Source organism: Stegostoma tigrinum, chromosome 8 (genome assembly GCF_030684315.1).
Source record: "Stegostoma tigrinum isolate sSteTig4 chromosome 8, sSteTig4.hap1, whole genome shotgun sequence".
Lineage (NCBI taxonomy): Eukaryota > Metazoa > Chordata > Chondrichthyes > Orectolobiformes > Stegostomatidae > Stegostoma > Stegostoma tigrinum.
In genome coordinates, this window is record NC_081361.1 from 50,931,032 (window position 1) to 50,947,264 (window position 16,233).

The window sequence follows — 16,233 nt, forward strand, 5'->3', positions numbered from 1 at the left end:
CTCCAATATTGTGATAAAATCACACTTAAACTTTCTAAATTTCTTTGTTTAAGTCTTAATTTAACAGAACTTGCCACAGAATGGTAATATCCCTACCTTTGAGGCAGGAGGCCCAGGTTCAAATCTAACCTTCTACAGGATGATTAGAAAATATCTGCAATTGTGTTTTGCTCAATCTCATAATTTAAATCCTTAGAGTCCTGGTAGCAATCTAGAAAATCTATATTGCACCTCCTCCAAGCCCCAATATATCCTTCCTAAGGCAATATCCTCAGGACATATAAGCACTCCAACTTCCAACTTTCTAGCTATGTTCATAGTTTTATTTTTCATGAATCTGATGTAATAATTATGTTCAGTCATAACTGAATAGTCTTTTGGCATGTACCATATTGACTCTACAACAAAATTGGTCAATTTTATAACATAGCGGTGAGCTGCCAACAACACTGAAAATACAGCAGGAATCAATGGGTTCGATATCTGAAGCTCTTATAGTAATTGCTGGATAGTGGGGAGATAGGTCTTGTGCCACATTCCTGGGTGTGTGCGTGTGTATGTGTGTGTGTGACAGAGGGAGCGAGCGAGCAAGCGAGAGGGAGGGAGAAGGTGGGGTTTTGGGCTGGTGTGTGTAGAGTGGTGGAGGGAGTGGAGGGTTACTGTTTGGCCAGTAAAGGTCAACTAAGAGACCAGAACTTTTGTGGGCTCAGAGAAGCAAGAAACCTGTCCTCCCTCAGTGCTAAGGTATCCCCCATAATGTGTAAAATTTAAAAACATGTTTACTTATTTTTAGGTTCTTCATCTCCTGCCCGTCCAGCAACACCATTGAACGTGACCAGTAACACTCCTCCTCCTCCACCACCTCGCCCTCCATCGCGGCCTAAACTGCCTCCTGGAAAACCTAGTGTTACCGACATGGTACGTTCTGGTGTTCTACTGTTATATTCATTATATTTAAACTGTTACTGGAAAGGTAATGAAAAGAAATTGTTAATGTACTGCTCATAATCTGCAGAGAGAGTCATTTCTTGTAACTGGTCTCTGTGGGGTTGAGAGCAAATCAGTCCAGTAACTGGACAGTGATGGATTGTTACACATCAGATTTCTTCTTTGCCAACCATCAAACCCAGGCTAGACCATAAGAATGTGAATCAAGATCCCGTCACATCTAGTATTGACTCTGATTTACCATTGGTATGCGATTTCAAGAACAGAAGTGAACACAGTGGGATGGAATTCAGCAGGAAACTGCATTGGGATGGCTCCATTGACACATTCCCGACATTGGGAAATTTTCCAGGGTGGACCAACGAGACGATGGACTGCTCACAACAGTGGATAGCCTATTCTAGGTGCAAATAAGGGGTGAGTGGAGCAGTCCCTGGCATACACCAGTGGCAGATTGGTGAGTCCACCATTTTAAATGAAGCAGCCTCCCTGTGGCCATTTGCAAAGGGGTCAGAGGGGCAAGGCATCAGAGTCAACGGATCCAGCCTCCAAAAGTGCATTACAGCTGCCTTATTATAATAGTGCCTGATGTATTCTGACGCACAGCAAGTCCCAGTCACCAAGCATCCCTATGTTTCTGACTTTCATTATTTCCAAATGCAACAGCATCTCAGCTTAAAGAATTTAATATTTGTTTTTCAAATCAATCAATGGTCATTCCCCATTACCTCCATCACCTCTCCATCCTTACAATATTCATTGCTTTCAGTCATTTAGAATAGAGATGAGGAGGAATTTCTTTACTCTGGGTAATGAATCTTTAGACCTCTGTATTTCAGATGGCTGTGGAAACTCAACTGTTGAGTAGGTTCCAGACAAAAATTGATTGGATTATGGAGACTAATGACTTTAAGGGATATGCTATTGAGAATGTGATCAACCATGATATAGAATAGCCTATAGCTGATCTTATGTTCCTCTAGTTCTTCCCTCATTTATACACCCAATTTCCTTAACACCTCAGCATGATGAGCTTCAGTTGCTCTTCAAAACCCTTGAAATCCCAAGTTTCATTTACATTTTGGCCACTCTATACATTTATGATTTCCTAAGTGTTCTTTTGCCTTGTGCAGTGGAGATTGCTGTAAACATCTGAGATCTTTTCTTTATTGGCCTTTTTAAATCATATTTTGAAAAACGCTTCAGTACTGGCTCTTATTATTGATATTGGTCACCATTTATGGATGCAAGAAACAATTTTCAGAAAATAGTTCACTGACAGTAGAATGTATACAAAACCCATTAGTTGTGAGTGTACTTGAATGTTATCTATAACTGAAGCAGTCATAAGGAACCAGCAGAGCAGGAAGGGCTGAAAATGGTGTCCGTGTTAAAAGAACTCTAGGTCACAATTTTTATTCCTGGATTGAGTGTGCAGAGGCAAGAAAACCCCCAGCACCATGACCTAGACCCTTAGAAATGTTTGATTTTGCAGGGCAGGCTGAATTGGAAGTCAGGCCTGGTGAACCATGAGCAATTGAGGCATCTGCCAGTTGCCAAGGTTGGCTCAGTGGAAAGTCCACCTCAGGGCTCCAGCACTGTGTCCAGAAAGTAATATGTGATAAAGACATTAACCATGGAGTGCCTCAATCTTCCAACTCCTGTCATTGCTGTACACTCCTCTTGCACCATCCACAACAACACAACAGTAATCTTTTGACCCCTACCTACCCTCACAAAACTTGGTAGCTCGGGTTGTGGGTGTTGTTCATTTGCTCGCCAAGCCGGTTGTCCCGTGGTGTGCAGACATTTTGTTACCATTCCAGGCAATGTTACCGGTGCGACCTCTAATCAAAGTGTTGGTGTTCTGCTCCATTCCATATTTATATGATCCTCTGGTGTGATGGGTCTTGTCACTTTCGGTTCTGTCCTTTGTAGCAGTCGTGTCTATATGAGGTCCACTTCTACGTGTTTGTTAATGGAGATTCGTGTTCCAAATCAGGCCTCCAGAAATTCCATTGCATGTGTTTTGTTCGCTTGGCCCAGTTGAACAGACGGCCCTCATTGTCTGTGTGCATTGAGATGACAAGATAATATAGGGCATGTCTTTTTCCAGCCAGCTGGTGTTCGTGTGTCCTGGCCATCAGTTACCTCTACATTTGTCCAATGTAGTGTTTATTGCACTCACTGCATGGGCTTCTGTATATCACATTAGTCCTGTTTACTGTCAGTATGGGGTCTTTAGTCTTTGATAGCATTTGATGCAATATTGATGTAGGTTTGTGTGGAATCACAATCTCATGTGGTCTGAAGAGTCTGGTTTGTCACTTCTTATATATTTTTGATGTAGGGTAGCAGTACTAATGTTTTCTGTTGTACTGTGTCTTCTGACTATCATTTGTTGTGTAGGCATTGGTGGATGAAACTTCTTGAGTATCTGTTGTCAGTAAATACTTTGTGCAGGTGTTTCTCTTCCATTCTCCAGAGTTCTGGGGTGTTGCAGTGTGATATGGCTTGTTTAAATAGTGTCTTACTGCAGCTCTGTTTGTGTATGGTAGGGTGCCTGCTATTGAAGTTTAGGGTTTGGTCCGTGTGTGTCCTTCCTGTTTACTCAGACATAACGGTAGAGAGACTGACAAACAGCTAATTCCAGACCTAAGAACTGTGCTGTTTGTTGTTTTCTTTGTCTCTAGTGAATTTTGTGCTTGCAAAGATGTTGTTAACAAGTTGGTGGGTCTCTTTTACTTTTGTGCATTTGATTATTACGAATGTGTCGTCCACATATCTTACCCACAGTTTCTGTTGGATCATAGGAAGGGCTGTGTGTTCCAGTCTCTGTATCACTGCTTCTGCGACGAGACTGAGATGGGTGATTCCATCAGTGTGCCCTTGATCTGTTTGTATACCTGGCCATTGAACATGAAGTGTGTTGTGAGACATAAATCAAGTAGTTCCAGTAAGTTGTCCTTGCTGGTGGTGCTGTTGGTGTTCAGGGTCAGTGCTCTTGGTCCTCCTAGTAGTGTGGCTACTGTCCCTCTGGCTAACGGTTTGTCAATGGACATAAATGGTGCCGTAATATCGAACAAGATCATGATTTCGTCCTCGTCAATTTTTGTGCCCCTGAGCTATGTGAGAAATACTTGGGCCAAATGGGTTGAATGTGGGGATCTGCTGATCAGGCGTTTAAGTCTCCATTATAATTCTCTAGCTAGCTTGTGTATCAGTGTGCCTAGTAGGAGGACTGTTGGTCCAAGTAGGATTCCAGGTTTGTGTACCTTGAGGAGTCCTTAGAAGTGAGGGGTGTTTGAGCCATCTGGTTTCATTCTGACGTACTCTGTGTCAGTGATCTTTCCTGCATGTTTATGTTTCTGAATGTGTCCATGTTATCCTATTGTCTAGCAGTGGTGTGGGTCTGACGCCACCTGTTGGTATGTGGCTGTATCTGCAAGTAGTGCCTGTGCTTTCTCGATGGAGCCTGTTCTGTTCAGAACCACGGGCAGTCTTCCTCGGTCTGTGAGTAGGATTGTGATGTTTTTATCTTTCTTCAGTCTTTTGAAGGCCTTTCTCTCCACTGTGCTGAAAGTGTCTGATTCGTGTTTATGGTTACGGCCTGGGACTACTGTTTGCCTGATGGCCTGTCGAATTTTCAGCATTGGTTTTCAGCAGTGACTCCAATGCTGCGAAGAAATCCATTTTGCTCACGTCCTTGTGATTGCATTTATGTCAATGTTATCAGGATGGCTTTTACTGTGTATGTGAATTGTTTGTCAGATAGGTTCCTTACCCAAGTGACTGCTTTGTTGTGTCATCCTGATGGTTTACTCCAGTTAGTTTCTCCTGTAGGTTGAGTCTTTTCCTTGTTCTGGTTCTCTGTTGTTTAGTATTAATGGCTTGTTCCAGTATTCTGGTCCATCGTTGGTTGGTCGAGTTCTGGCACAAAGATTTTTGGTGTACAGTTTCCCGCTTGTATCTCTGGAGATGGCTGTAGATGTCTGTGACCATTGTCTATAGCATTTGCAGTCATTTTGCTCTGTTATCCTGCTCTGTTACCCTGCTTGCTTGTGGATTGTTTAGTGGTGGTTTGTATTTTATGCTGCAAGGTGGTACCCCGTTCTTGGGGCATTCATGTAGGAGGTGGAGTTGTTCGTGGGTAGCACATAATTGGATGGCATAGGCTTCCCATATATTTTTGATGTAGGGTAGCGGTACTAGTATCTCCTGTCGTACCGTGTCCTCTGACTATCATTTGTTTTGTAAGCATCGATGGATAAAACTTCTTGGGTATCTGTTGTTAGTAAATACTCTGTGCAGGTGTTCCTCTTTAATTCTCCAGAGCTCTGGGGTACTGCAGAGTGAAATGCCTTGTTTAAATAGTGTCTGAATGCAGTTCTGTTTGTGGGTCGCTTGCTATTGAAGTTCAGGGTTTGATCCACATGTGTCCTCCCTGTATACTCAGCTCCAGAATTAGCAGTTAGTTAGTGTGTTGGGGGGGAGATTTGGATAGGTGCAGGCACATGTAGACAGGTTGGGTGGGGACCTGGGAGGTGTGAAGCCAATGAGCTCTATAGTGAGGATTATTAGGAAGGGGATTTGGATGATCAGAGGCTCAGGTTGTGGTGGTATTTGCAAACCACTGGCCGAGGATCTCTCAGCAACATCTTCCATTGTACTGAAAATTGGAAGTGCGCAAACAAAATGGCAGTGCCTGTATGGATGGAGTAAGTGATTCATCCTGTGAGGGAGGTGGCCCGCAGGACTCACTCACTGATGACAAAACTTTTAAAGGGAAAGAGCATCACACACAGACCCATTTACTGACATGATCCAGACCTGCAGGGTCCCTACTCCCTGGCCATTCTAAATCATTGCCACCTGCTGGGTGGTGCACCTACCTTCAACATACCCAGCTGGCCAACTCAATGACAGCTACAGTTTAAATTAGAGAGGCCATGAAACAATAAGAACTCTGTTTGAAGAGGGCCAGCGTCATCAGGATTCTCTGATGCCATGTGTACCCCATGCTGCTCTTGCTTTGAGATAATGCAGCAGGCTATCAGCAGAGGGTTCCATCAATGAAACCTTGTCTATGGCCATGACATGACGCTGGATGGTGTAACAGTGCCTTTCAGGCCTACACTGAGAGACTAACAACCAGATGTAAATAAATGTATACAAGACTTCATAATCATTTACAAGCCATAGCCAAACATTCCACCGAAAAAAAAAGGTGGGAATCTGGAACTCAGTGCCTGGTAGAGTGGTTGAGGCACAAATGTTGATACCATCAAAAATAGTATTTAGATGTGCATTTGTGATGCCAAGGTATACAAGGCTCTGAGCTAAGTCCACGAAAATGGGATTAAAATAGTCAAGTGCTTATTTTTGATCAAAGCAGATTCAATATGTTGGAGGGCCTTTCTCAGTGCTGTAGACCTCAATGACACTTGACCTATGATTCTAACACTCACTCCCACTATGCCTCACAGTCCCCCTCGTTTCCACTTTTGAGGTGGAGAGAACCTGCTCAGCAGAGGAGCCTGTTGGCTCTGGACTTTTAATCAAGTAACTCAGAGTGACTTCGGACAAGATGGGTCAGACATGACAAGGGTCCTCTTGTCAGAGGCAGGTTGACCCTCCTCAATATAACCTTCCATGGGTCAGAGAAAGGAGGCAGGCAGGGGGAGCTGGAGGGCCTGACCACCTCTACAATGTCCTGAGCAGAGACTACCAGAGGCTATCTTTGTATGGTTCCTCCTCCAAACAAGTGCTGCCTGGCTATGCCCTGTCTGCTGTAGGATGTGCTATCTGGAGTGCTCTTCAGGCTCCCCATTCCCTCTGTTGTCATGCCTTCAGTCCTGAAAACCAGTGGCTGGGCCTCTGGAGCTCAGGTGTTAGCATCTCTCCAGCAGTCGCTGAGGGTGTTGGACCTGTCTGTCCATGGCAGCTGCCAACTGTCCCTGAAAGCAGCACTGAGTAAGGAGAGCCATTGTGTGCCATGTGCTTGCCTGCACTGCTATTCCTCCCTGTGCATGTGGATTGCTGTTCCTGATTGCTGACACTACAGGCTCTTCTCCTCTCCCGTGTGGGCCTGAGCAGGAGCCTGGCCTCCAACTCACCCACATCCTCCAGTAACGCCCACCTCCTCTATGTGCCCCAGTGCCAGCAGCTTGGGGCATTTCTTCCTTGGGGTGGAACTACTGCCTAGATGGTGCACTCACATTCACAAAGTCTACCATTCTCACCAAGGTGTCATTATGGGATGCAGGAGGCAGTTTGGCCAATATTCCCTCGAAGACCTTGATACTGTTGTCCTCAAAGGTTGAGGTGGTGGCCTCTGGAGATATTTCTGCAGGGAGGGAGGTTCTGGTGGCATCTGCAAGACACAGGAGAGAGAAAGAGTCACAGCCAGTGGTTAGAAGTGGTGTGTGATGATTGAGACTGACAGTTGGGTAAATGGGAGTGTTGCATTGGGATGAGGTGTGGTACTTAGCTGACCAGACAAAGATGTCTCTGCATTCTACATCTTCCCAAGAGGGCCAGGATTCTCTCTTCGTAGAAAGCCCAATGGCGGGTACCCCATTCATGTTCTCTCTGCCTTGTTATGAGTTATCTACTCATGTAAGGTGAGGAGGAAGGGGCTGAGTGAGATGAAAATGCATGGCATGCCTGTTAGTACTGAGGCAGGGGTGGTTGAAAGGTGCTGAGGTGTTTTGAGGGAATGAGGAGGCAGCACGGAGTTAGCAGGGTTTGAGGTATGAGAGCCTGAAGTGGGATGAGACCATGAGGGAGAATGCTGCAGACAATAGAGTGGTAAGGCATGAGACCTGATGGAAGTCTGGTGCAATGATAAAGAGCATGTGTGAGGAGCAGAGAGAAGAATGTGGCACGTACCCTGTTGCAGCAGAGAAAGTTGTTGTCACTATGGAGATGGCACTGACCCGGCTGGTGACTGTAGACCAGCCCGCCAGCCTCTAGTGGCGTGGCTTTCTCTGTTTGTCCTCTGGGAAGAGGACAGCTCTCCTTTGCGACATCCCTTTGATCAGGACCAGCTCGCTGGTGGAGGATCACAGTCCATTCTTGCCCTTCCCTGACATCTTCCCAATCTGTCCTTGCCTGTGGAATGCCAGTGCTGATCTGAGTACACAGCCTTTTAAAGATGTGGGTGCAGTCAGCGCCTGCGACATATGCCGATTGGAGAGTTGTTCTGAAAACTGCATGTGGGAAGATCAGGCTGGAACGGACAGACGCTGTAGGATGAGGAAGGTAGCCAATGCAGAAAGTTTGGTAGCCAACAGTGAGGAAAGTCACTGGGCCTCCATTCCTGAAAAATTCTCAACTAACTCACACCAAGCCAAAAATATGAGACTCTGCCCATTTTGACAGCTCTTGGCAGATTCAATGCTTCTCTTCACTTTGACAGGTTTACAGGTAGCTCCTTACAATTAGTTAGCGCATTTTAGGCACCACCTTCTGTACTGTTAACAATCCCAAAGGATACCTGATTAGTTGATTTCAGTTAAATAAACAGTTTGGATTAAATTGGATGGAGTAGCCCTTGAAACCAATTTTTAACACTTATTTGCCTTCCAGTGAATCTATGTTCAAGATATCAGATAAAGCCAACGTTAGGCGAGGTTGTAATGCTCATTAAAGTTAAATAAGTTGAAAACAAACATTGTTTTTTCTCACGCATGAGGTATGCAGACCTGATGACATTCTGGAGGGCTGGCAAAGCTGGAGAATACATTATGTATATTCATTTTACCTTCAAAGCAGTAAATAGGAGAAAAATTCAGGATAGTTTCAAACGTCCCACAAGTTCCACTGTCTATACCTTATACATCAATCTCATAAAGTAAATGATGAAATGTTTATTCAGAAATGAAGTGTAATGATATGTAATTTGATCTGAAGGAAGGTACATTTTAATAACCAGGTATTTTTTTGATTTATGTTTTACAGTCCAGGTCTTTTAGTCCTCCAATACATTCATCTAGTCCTCCACCAGTAGCACCACTAGCTCGAGCAGAAAGCACTTCCTCCATATCGTCAACTAACTCACTGAGTGCTGCCACCACTCCTACAGTCGGTAAAGTATACTTCTTAAACTTTCTTTGTGTCCATAAAATATTAGACATGCAACAAATAATGCTGTTTGATTTCAGGAATCTATTTTCAAAGGTCTTTCTTTGAATGTCTGTTTTCTTTCTTACTGTCTGCAAACACGAAATAAACAAAAACTGAAAGAACTTGCCTGGTCGCTCCATTACAGGAAGGATGTGGAATCGTTGGAACAGGTGCAGAGGAGATTTACCAGGATGTTGCCTGGTCTGGAGCCAAGGTCTTATGAAGAAAGGCTGAGGAACTTGGGTCTCTTCTCATTGGAGAGAAGGAGGCTAAGAGGGGATTTAATAGAGACATACGAGATGATCAGTGGATTAGGTAGGGTGGACAGTGAGAGTCTTTTTCCGAGGGTGATGACTTCAGCTTGTACAAGGGGGCGCAGTTACACATTGAGGGGTGATGGTTTAAAGACAGATGTCAGAGGCAGGTTCTTTACTCAGAGAGTGGTAAGGGCGTGGAATGCCCTGCCTGCCAGTGTAGTTAACTCAGCCACATGAGGGGCAGTTAAACAGCCCTTGGATAAGCATATGGTTGACGATGGGATAGTGTAGGGGAATGGGCTTAGATTAGTTCACAGGTCGGCGCAACATCGAGGGCTGAAGGGCCTGTTCTGCGCTGTGTTGTTCTATGTTCTGTAACTGTGAATGCTGGAAATCAGGAACAAAAACAGAAGTTGCTGGAAAAGCTCAGCAGGTCTGGCAGCATCTGTGAAGGGAAATCAGAATTATTGATTTGGGTTGGTGGACTCTTCTTCAGAACTGATGGTAGAAAAAGTTGCTTTTTATGCAGAAGAAAGGATGTGGAGAGGGGATGAAGAGTAAACAATAGATGGGGTTAGAGGCCAAAGAGAGAGAAGAACTGTTGGACAGGCAATGGAGTGGATAACAGTCAGCATAAGAAAATGAATAGCTATGAATAGGAACCATTAGTGGCTAACAATGGTTGAGTGATAACAAGGCCTGGTGTGTGGGGCTTGGTGTAAAGACAGGGGAGGAGATGCCTCAAGCCTTAAAATTGTTGAACTCACTAATGAGTCCAGAAGGCTGTAGCTTCCTCAAGCAGAAAATGATATGCTTTTCTTCCAGCTTGCACTGAACTCTCCTGGAATACTGCAGCAAGCCTGAGATAGAGATTTTGGCCAGGGGACAAAATGGTGTGTTGAGGTGGCAGCCAATTGGAAGCCGAGGATCTTTTTTGCAAACAAAACATAGGTGTTTTTACAAAGCGGTCAGCAGTCTGCACTTTGTTTCCCCAATGTAGATGAGATGATGTTATGAGCAGTGAATGCAGTAGACTAGATTGAGTGAAATGCAGGTAAAGTCCTGCTTTACCTGAGAGGTGTCTTTGGATCCTTAGATACTGAGGAGAGAGGAAGTAAACCTTCCTTGTTACACCTTCTGTAATTGCAGGGGAAAATGCCTTGGGGCTGCTGGGCGATGTTGGGAGTGGAGGAAGAGTGGACCATGGCATCTCATAGGACACTGTGCGGGCAGAAGGCTGGAGGGGAAGGGAATATGTGTCTGGTGGTGGCATCCCACTGGAGGTGGTGGAAATGGCCTTGGTGGTGGCTCTGGATCTGGATGCCGGTGGGATGATAGGTGAGGACAAGGGGGAAGCCTTTCACTGTCGTGGGAGGGAAGAGAGAGACTGAGGACTGAGGTGTGGGAGATGGGTGGGACCTGCTAGAGGGCCCTGTCAGCTGTGGTGCTAGGGAATCCTAGGTTAAGGAAGAAAGTGGACATTTTGACGCTGAAATTTCCACAATTTCTGACGCAAAGCAAACACTTGTATGAAATCAGTTCTTAATTACTTCATGTTAACAATATATTAATTCCAGTCTGTCCTGAGTCATCTCATCCCAGCTCAGTGGAAGTAGGTCAGTGATGCCATTTGCTTCAAAACCCCTGAGCAAGATAAGAGATGATTACAATCTGTCCCTTTCTGTCTCACTGCCAGTGATTCCAACTGTAAAGTGTATGAATGTTATTGCTATAGGGCTATATCAGGCTGGACTGTGATGTCCCCACAATTGACTCGACTGTTGGGATTAAAATACATTTTGGACGCACGACATGGGCTTTTGAAGAACATATCAAAGGGCAGCTAACACTGGGGAGCCATAATCAATCTGGATTCAGTGCTTTAAGGAAAGGATGGCAAGAAATGGAATATATTTCAAAATAAAAGAACACATAGGAAATTATTTTAATTCCCATTTTATGGATGAATTTCAAGGTGGATAACTACAGTCAGCAGACTTCTGTGATAAACTTCTATTGTTTAATAAGCACTGATTGAAATTTTTCTTACAAAGTGATCACCACTTCTAAAAATTGGAAACCACCTCATCACCTTGAAAGAGCAGATCTTAAATTCAAAATTGTGTGAGTTCCAAAATATAAATGTGCAAGGATGGATTAATCAAATGGTTTAATTTCCATGCTTTCAAAGACTTGTCCAGAAATCACCTGCGAGCTCAACTGTTTAAAGCCATGCCACACAAATCAGGAAGGCTTAAGTTTATTATTGGTCATGCTGGAAGTACAGGTTACTGTGCTGTGGGATAGACTCAGGAAAGGAATCCAGGGTCCCCAGCCCTGCTTGAAATGTCCTTGATGGAAATATCCACCTAGGTATCTGTGGCATGCTGTTCTGGTAAGGTAACTAGGGGTCACTCAATGAGTGGGGAATGTTCCAGGCAGGGGGAGGCAGGCCTGTGTACATACACACATATTAGGGTTGGTTCAGAAGACTAACATCATCCCACCCTCTTCTGGGTTTAAAGTTTTTGAGAAGGTTTATAGCCCAGGTTGTGGACGAGGTTGTAGACATGCTCACCGAGCCGGTGTGTTTGGTTGCAGACATTTCGTCACCCCGCTAGGTAACATTGTCAGTGTGCCTCTGGTGAAGTGTTGGTGTTGTGTCCCACTTGTTATTTATATGCCTCAGCCTCCTGAAGTGGTAGGTATTACTACTGGTTCTGTTTTTCAGTGGGTGACGGTGTTAGCTCTGCGACAGATCACAACAAATAGACGCAACACGGCCAGGCACACTAGTCACCCTACCATACATCAGAGACATATCAGAGCTGATCGCAAGAATACTCAGACCCCGCAGTATCAGGGTAGCTCACAAATCAACAACCACTCTGCGATAGCTACTGGAGAATGTGAAGAACTCCATATCCACAACCAATAAAACAAACATAATATACAAAATACCATGCTAGGACTGTGAGAAACATTACATAGGCCAAACTGGAACAAAAACTGACAATAAGGATACACAAGCACCAACTAGCCACCAAGAGGCACGGTCAATTCTCACTGGTCTCAAAGCACACAGATAACGGACACAAATTTGACTGGGACAACACATCCATAATAGCAGAAGCCAAACAGAGACATGTCAGGGAATTCCTAGAGGCCTGGTGTACCAACCAGAACTCCATCAACAAACACATTGAACCGGACCCGATATAGAAACCACTGAAAAACAGAACTGGAAGTAATGCCAACCACCCCGACAAACCGAGGCATACAAATAAAAAGAGGGACAGGACACCAAAGCTTCACCGGAGGCGCGCTGATGATGTTACCGAGCAGGGTGACGAAACCAAACACACCGTCTCGGTTAGCATGTCTACAACTTCCTCTTCTGGGTTTCTGCAGGGCGAGGCTGAAAACCTGCAGTAACCCGCTTTGCTTCAATTATTAAAAGCTACGTAAAAACTAATTAAGAATGACCTCCCCTTCCCAGCCACGGCATCTCTTTCCCAACATGGCAGCAGCTCTCCTACGAGTCTCCAGTGAGAATACACAGCTGGGAGAGTTCCTTCAGTAAAACTGGAGAGATGTAAATGCTTTGTTCAGTGACAGTGCAGAGCTGCAGCAATGATCATTGAGAGTCTGCTGTTCAAAGCACATCCTTCCTCAAAATGGCCTTCACCACTTGACACATGCTGACTTGAACTGCGCTTCACTCAGCTTCAGTTACACGCCCCTGCTGCCAGATTTCACTATAGAATCGGAACACCCCACTTCCACCTCTGATTAGAGGTGAGAGCTGAAGCAATGTCACTGCCAACTACTCCAGTTGGAGCAGAAGCAATACCACCAGCACTACTTGCTTTCTCTTCAGCCTGACGTGCTTCCAAAGGACACAGGGAATGAGAGTAGAGGTCCAGCTAAAAGGTGGAAAGACATGCACCCCTCTCCCCACCTGCAAACGTAATGCCTGCAGGCAGAGAGATGCTCATTGCCTCAAGGTGTCTGACTCCCAGTGCCTCAGGAGCCCCAGGGGCGGTCAGTAGGTTTCTACTGATACCTGCAATCTTCTGGACCAAAGCCTCCTTCCCAGTGCAGCAGACGGGAACACATTACTAATAGCCCCCAACTTTGCCACCAGATCGCTTCCTCTTGCCAAGTTGAGTGCTGTCTTCTGCAAGCACAGAAAGAAGAGGGGTGAGAGTATTCATTGTAGCTTGAGAGAAAAGAAGAAAGAGCACCTTTTGAGGAGTGTGAGAGGTCAATAGGCTGAGTGAAGTTAACCATTGACTCTTCAGATGGGGATGTGTGATGCCTGCGGCAAGAGGAATGAATGAAGCTGAAGGTGTATTGTTCTGATTGGTACAGTGTAGGAAGATGCTGGAGAAGTCAGAGTGTTTAGGTTTCCATCATGAAGTGTGATAGCCTAGATCCTCTTGGTGCACTGCCTCCAGGTTGTAGGATCCACACTCCTGTTGTGATGTCCTCACGACTTCCATCCAGACCTGTTTGATCTGAGACGTCATCCTCTTCCTCGTGTGCTTGGGAGGACTTACGTCACTGCAATCCCTTGGACACCAGACATAGAACTTCCAGGTAACAGTGAAGCCTTGGTAGCAAGTCTCCTCTCCATTTTAATATTTGCTGCAATCTCAGAAGTCTGATTGCTGGTTAACTTTTATAACTCAGGCCATGGCTCTTTTAATTAGCCTTTCCTTAGACAAAATGGATCTCATTTCAACGGCATTCACTGTTTGTTCAGGGAAACTAGAGGTAGATTGTTAATGTGTGACTTTGGGAACTCATGCCCATTGGTGGATTCTAGTAGGGCCTGGCAGAAAATGCAATCCATTCTTACACAGAGGTCAGCTGGATGAGGCACTGAAGGGGAAGCCAGCTCTTCTGGAAGTCATACCCTAGCCAGCAAAGGATCATTGACTTCAGGAGAATGAAAAAGGTACCGGTAGAAAATGCAAAGGAACAGTTACAGTAACCTTTGAGATTGACAGCAGCTGTTCTGCAAGTAACTCTCGATGACCCCATGCTGATATCAAAGACTTTTGTCTTATGATTTTCTCCATTTTGCCTGTTCCTGAGAAATTAATCAGTTGTTGTACTACTACCACTGACATTGCTGAGAACAGTTGACATAGCACAAACTGTAATTTGAATTAGATGAAGTTGTTTTCGAATCAACCTGTTCAAAGACACTACTCCTCATGTCTGTAGCAGTGGGGCTTGATCCCAGCCCTCCTGGCTCAGAGATAGGGAAATTACCACCACACTAACTTGGACCCTAAAACCACAGCAGGAGAATGCAGTACTGCTGTTGTTTGAGCCACTTGGTTAGAGCTGAAGCCATATTTTAATACATCCAATTTATATGATGTTATAAAATTTGTTCATGATCTTTTCGAGGAAAAGACCACAGGTTTCAGGAGCTGATCCAATTGACAAAAATATTAATTTTGAAGATTTTGTGGAATACCCACAAATAAACAGAATAATAACCAACAAAGGTTCAGGAGAATCCGTGGCCAGAATTTTCCATATTTAGTTAATGTGCAGGCCAATGCCTTTACAGTACCCTCTGCCCTCCCTCCACCACCAGCAACTAAGAAAGTTTCTTTAAGGCAGTTAAGTGGTCACAATGTGGGCTTTATGACCAATAAGTTCCTACGACAGCGATGTCCTATCCCACCTCAAGTTGGCCAGCAACCTCAGGCTGACATTTACTGTCATCACAATGTGCTTCACAGGCCCAAGCTGCTGACTGCACAGCAGTGCTGAAGACCGGGAGCAATGGGGAAGTAGGAGATTTTTTTTGGTGGCTGTCACGGATATGAGACAAGGACAGAGGGATGGTTTTTGGTGGCCACTGTGCTGCCTCTTCCATATGTATCCCAAACCACTCCAGACTCGGGCAAGACTGAGGGACAAACTTCCCCTTGTCCCACCCGTTCCCTTCCCCCCTCCCTTCCCCATCACATTGGGTAGTCTGCCCTGCGTAGCCACTCTGGAAAGCTGTCCCTTTACCGACCTGCTGGGAACACAGTAAATTGGACTGGTGGCAGTACTAGGCCCTTTAGCGATGATAAAGTGGCTGCTTAAAATCCTTAACTGGTCATAGGACATGAAGGTCTCTTCATTCAGAATGTCTGAAGTGTCAAGAGGGAGTCTGTCTTTCCCTGGGACCAATCCACATGATTATTTGTGCTTCCTTGCACCATTTCTTGGGAGGAGAGAATCCAGCCTAAGTTTGAGATTTTAACTCCTTCATACCTCATCTATTTAAATAATCATGCCATGTTTCTGGTTTGGCAGTGACTTGTGTGGGCATTTCCCTTGTTACAAAATGTGATTAACTTGTGAGAGTTTGTGACTTACAGCCAGTGGAGCAGTCATCGTCTTTGGTGTCTGCTTAATTCAACCCTGAGTTTGGTAGATTAATCCTCAATCCCTAACTCATTGCCAATATAAATAAGGCATGAAACATTTGTTTGTCCCCCCTTACTGTTGCATTCACAATTTCAGCCCCATGTTTGCTCTTTGTCTCTGGTGCCTCAGGACACCCCTCAAGTTACATTCTATGTTAATAAAAATGTGTTACTGTGCAGCTCCCAATCTGTCCTTACTTTTCTCCTTTAATTTTGATCATCCAAATCTCTTTCCTTTCTCTCTCCACCATCCTTTACCCTGTTATGATTCTAATCTTAAAATTTGATGATCAGAAGAAGCTCTGAGTTGCTTTTCTACTATTATCTGAATGTGTCTGACCTGAACTTTATTCTCCTGCCTTTCCAGTGCTTTATTAATTCTATGCATCATCATCAATGCAACCTATTAGTTTTACGAAATATTCACACGGAGAAAAGATACAAAATGGTTTTTCTTC

General features: G+C 44.7%; 1 protein-coding gene across 10 annotated transcripts in view; it reads left to right on the forward strand.

Annotated features, from left to right (window-relative positions):
* Nucleotides 1–16,233, forward strand: part of sgip1a (SH3GL interacting endocytic adaptor 1a) — a 248,344-nt gene that overhangs the window by 178,921 nt on the left and 53,190 nt on the right. For all 10 annotated transcript variants that reach the window (XM_059647869.1, XM_059647871.1, XM_059647872.1 and 7 more), the window contains 2 exons: nt 794–918; nt 8,911–9,037. In XM_059647869.1, coding sequence (XP_059503852.1) covers nt 794–918; nt 8,911–9,037 — 252 coding nt within the window. The remainder of the gene's footprint in view (nt 1–793; nt 919–8,910; nt 9,038–16,233) is intronic.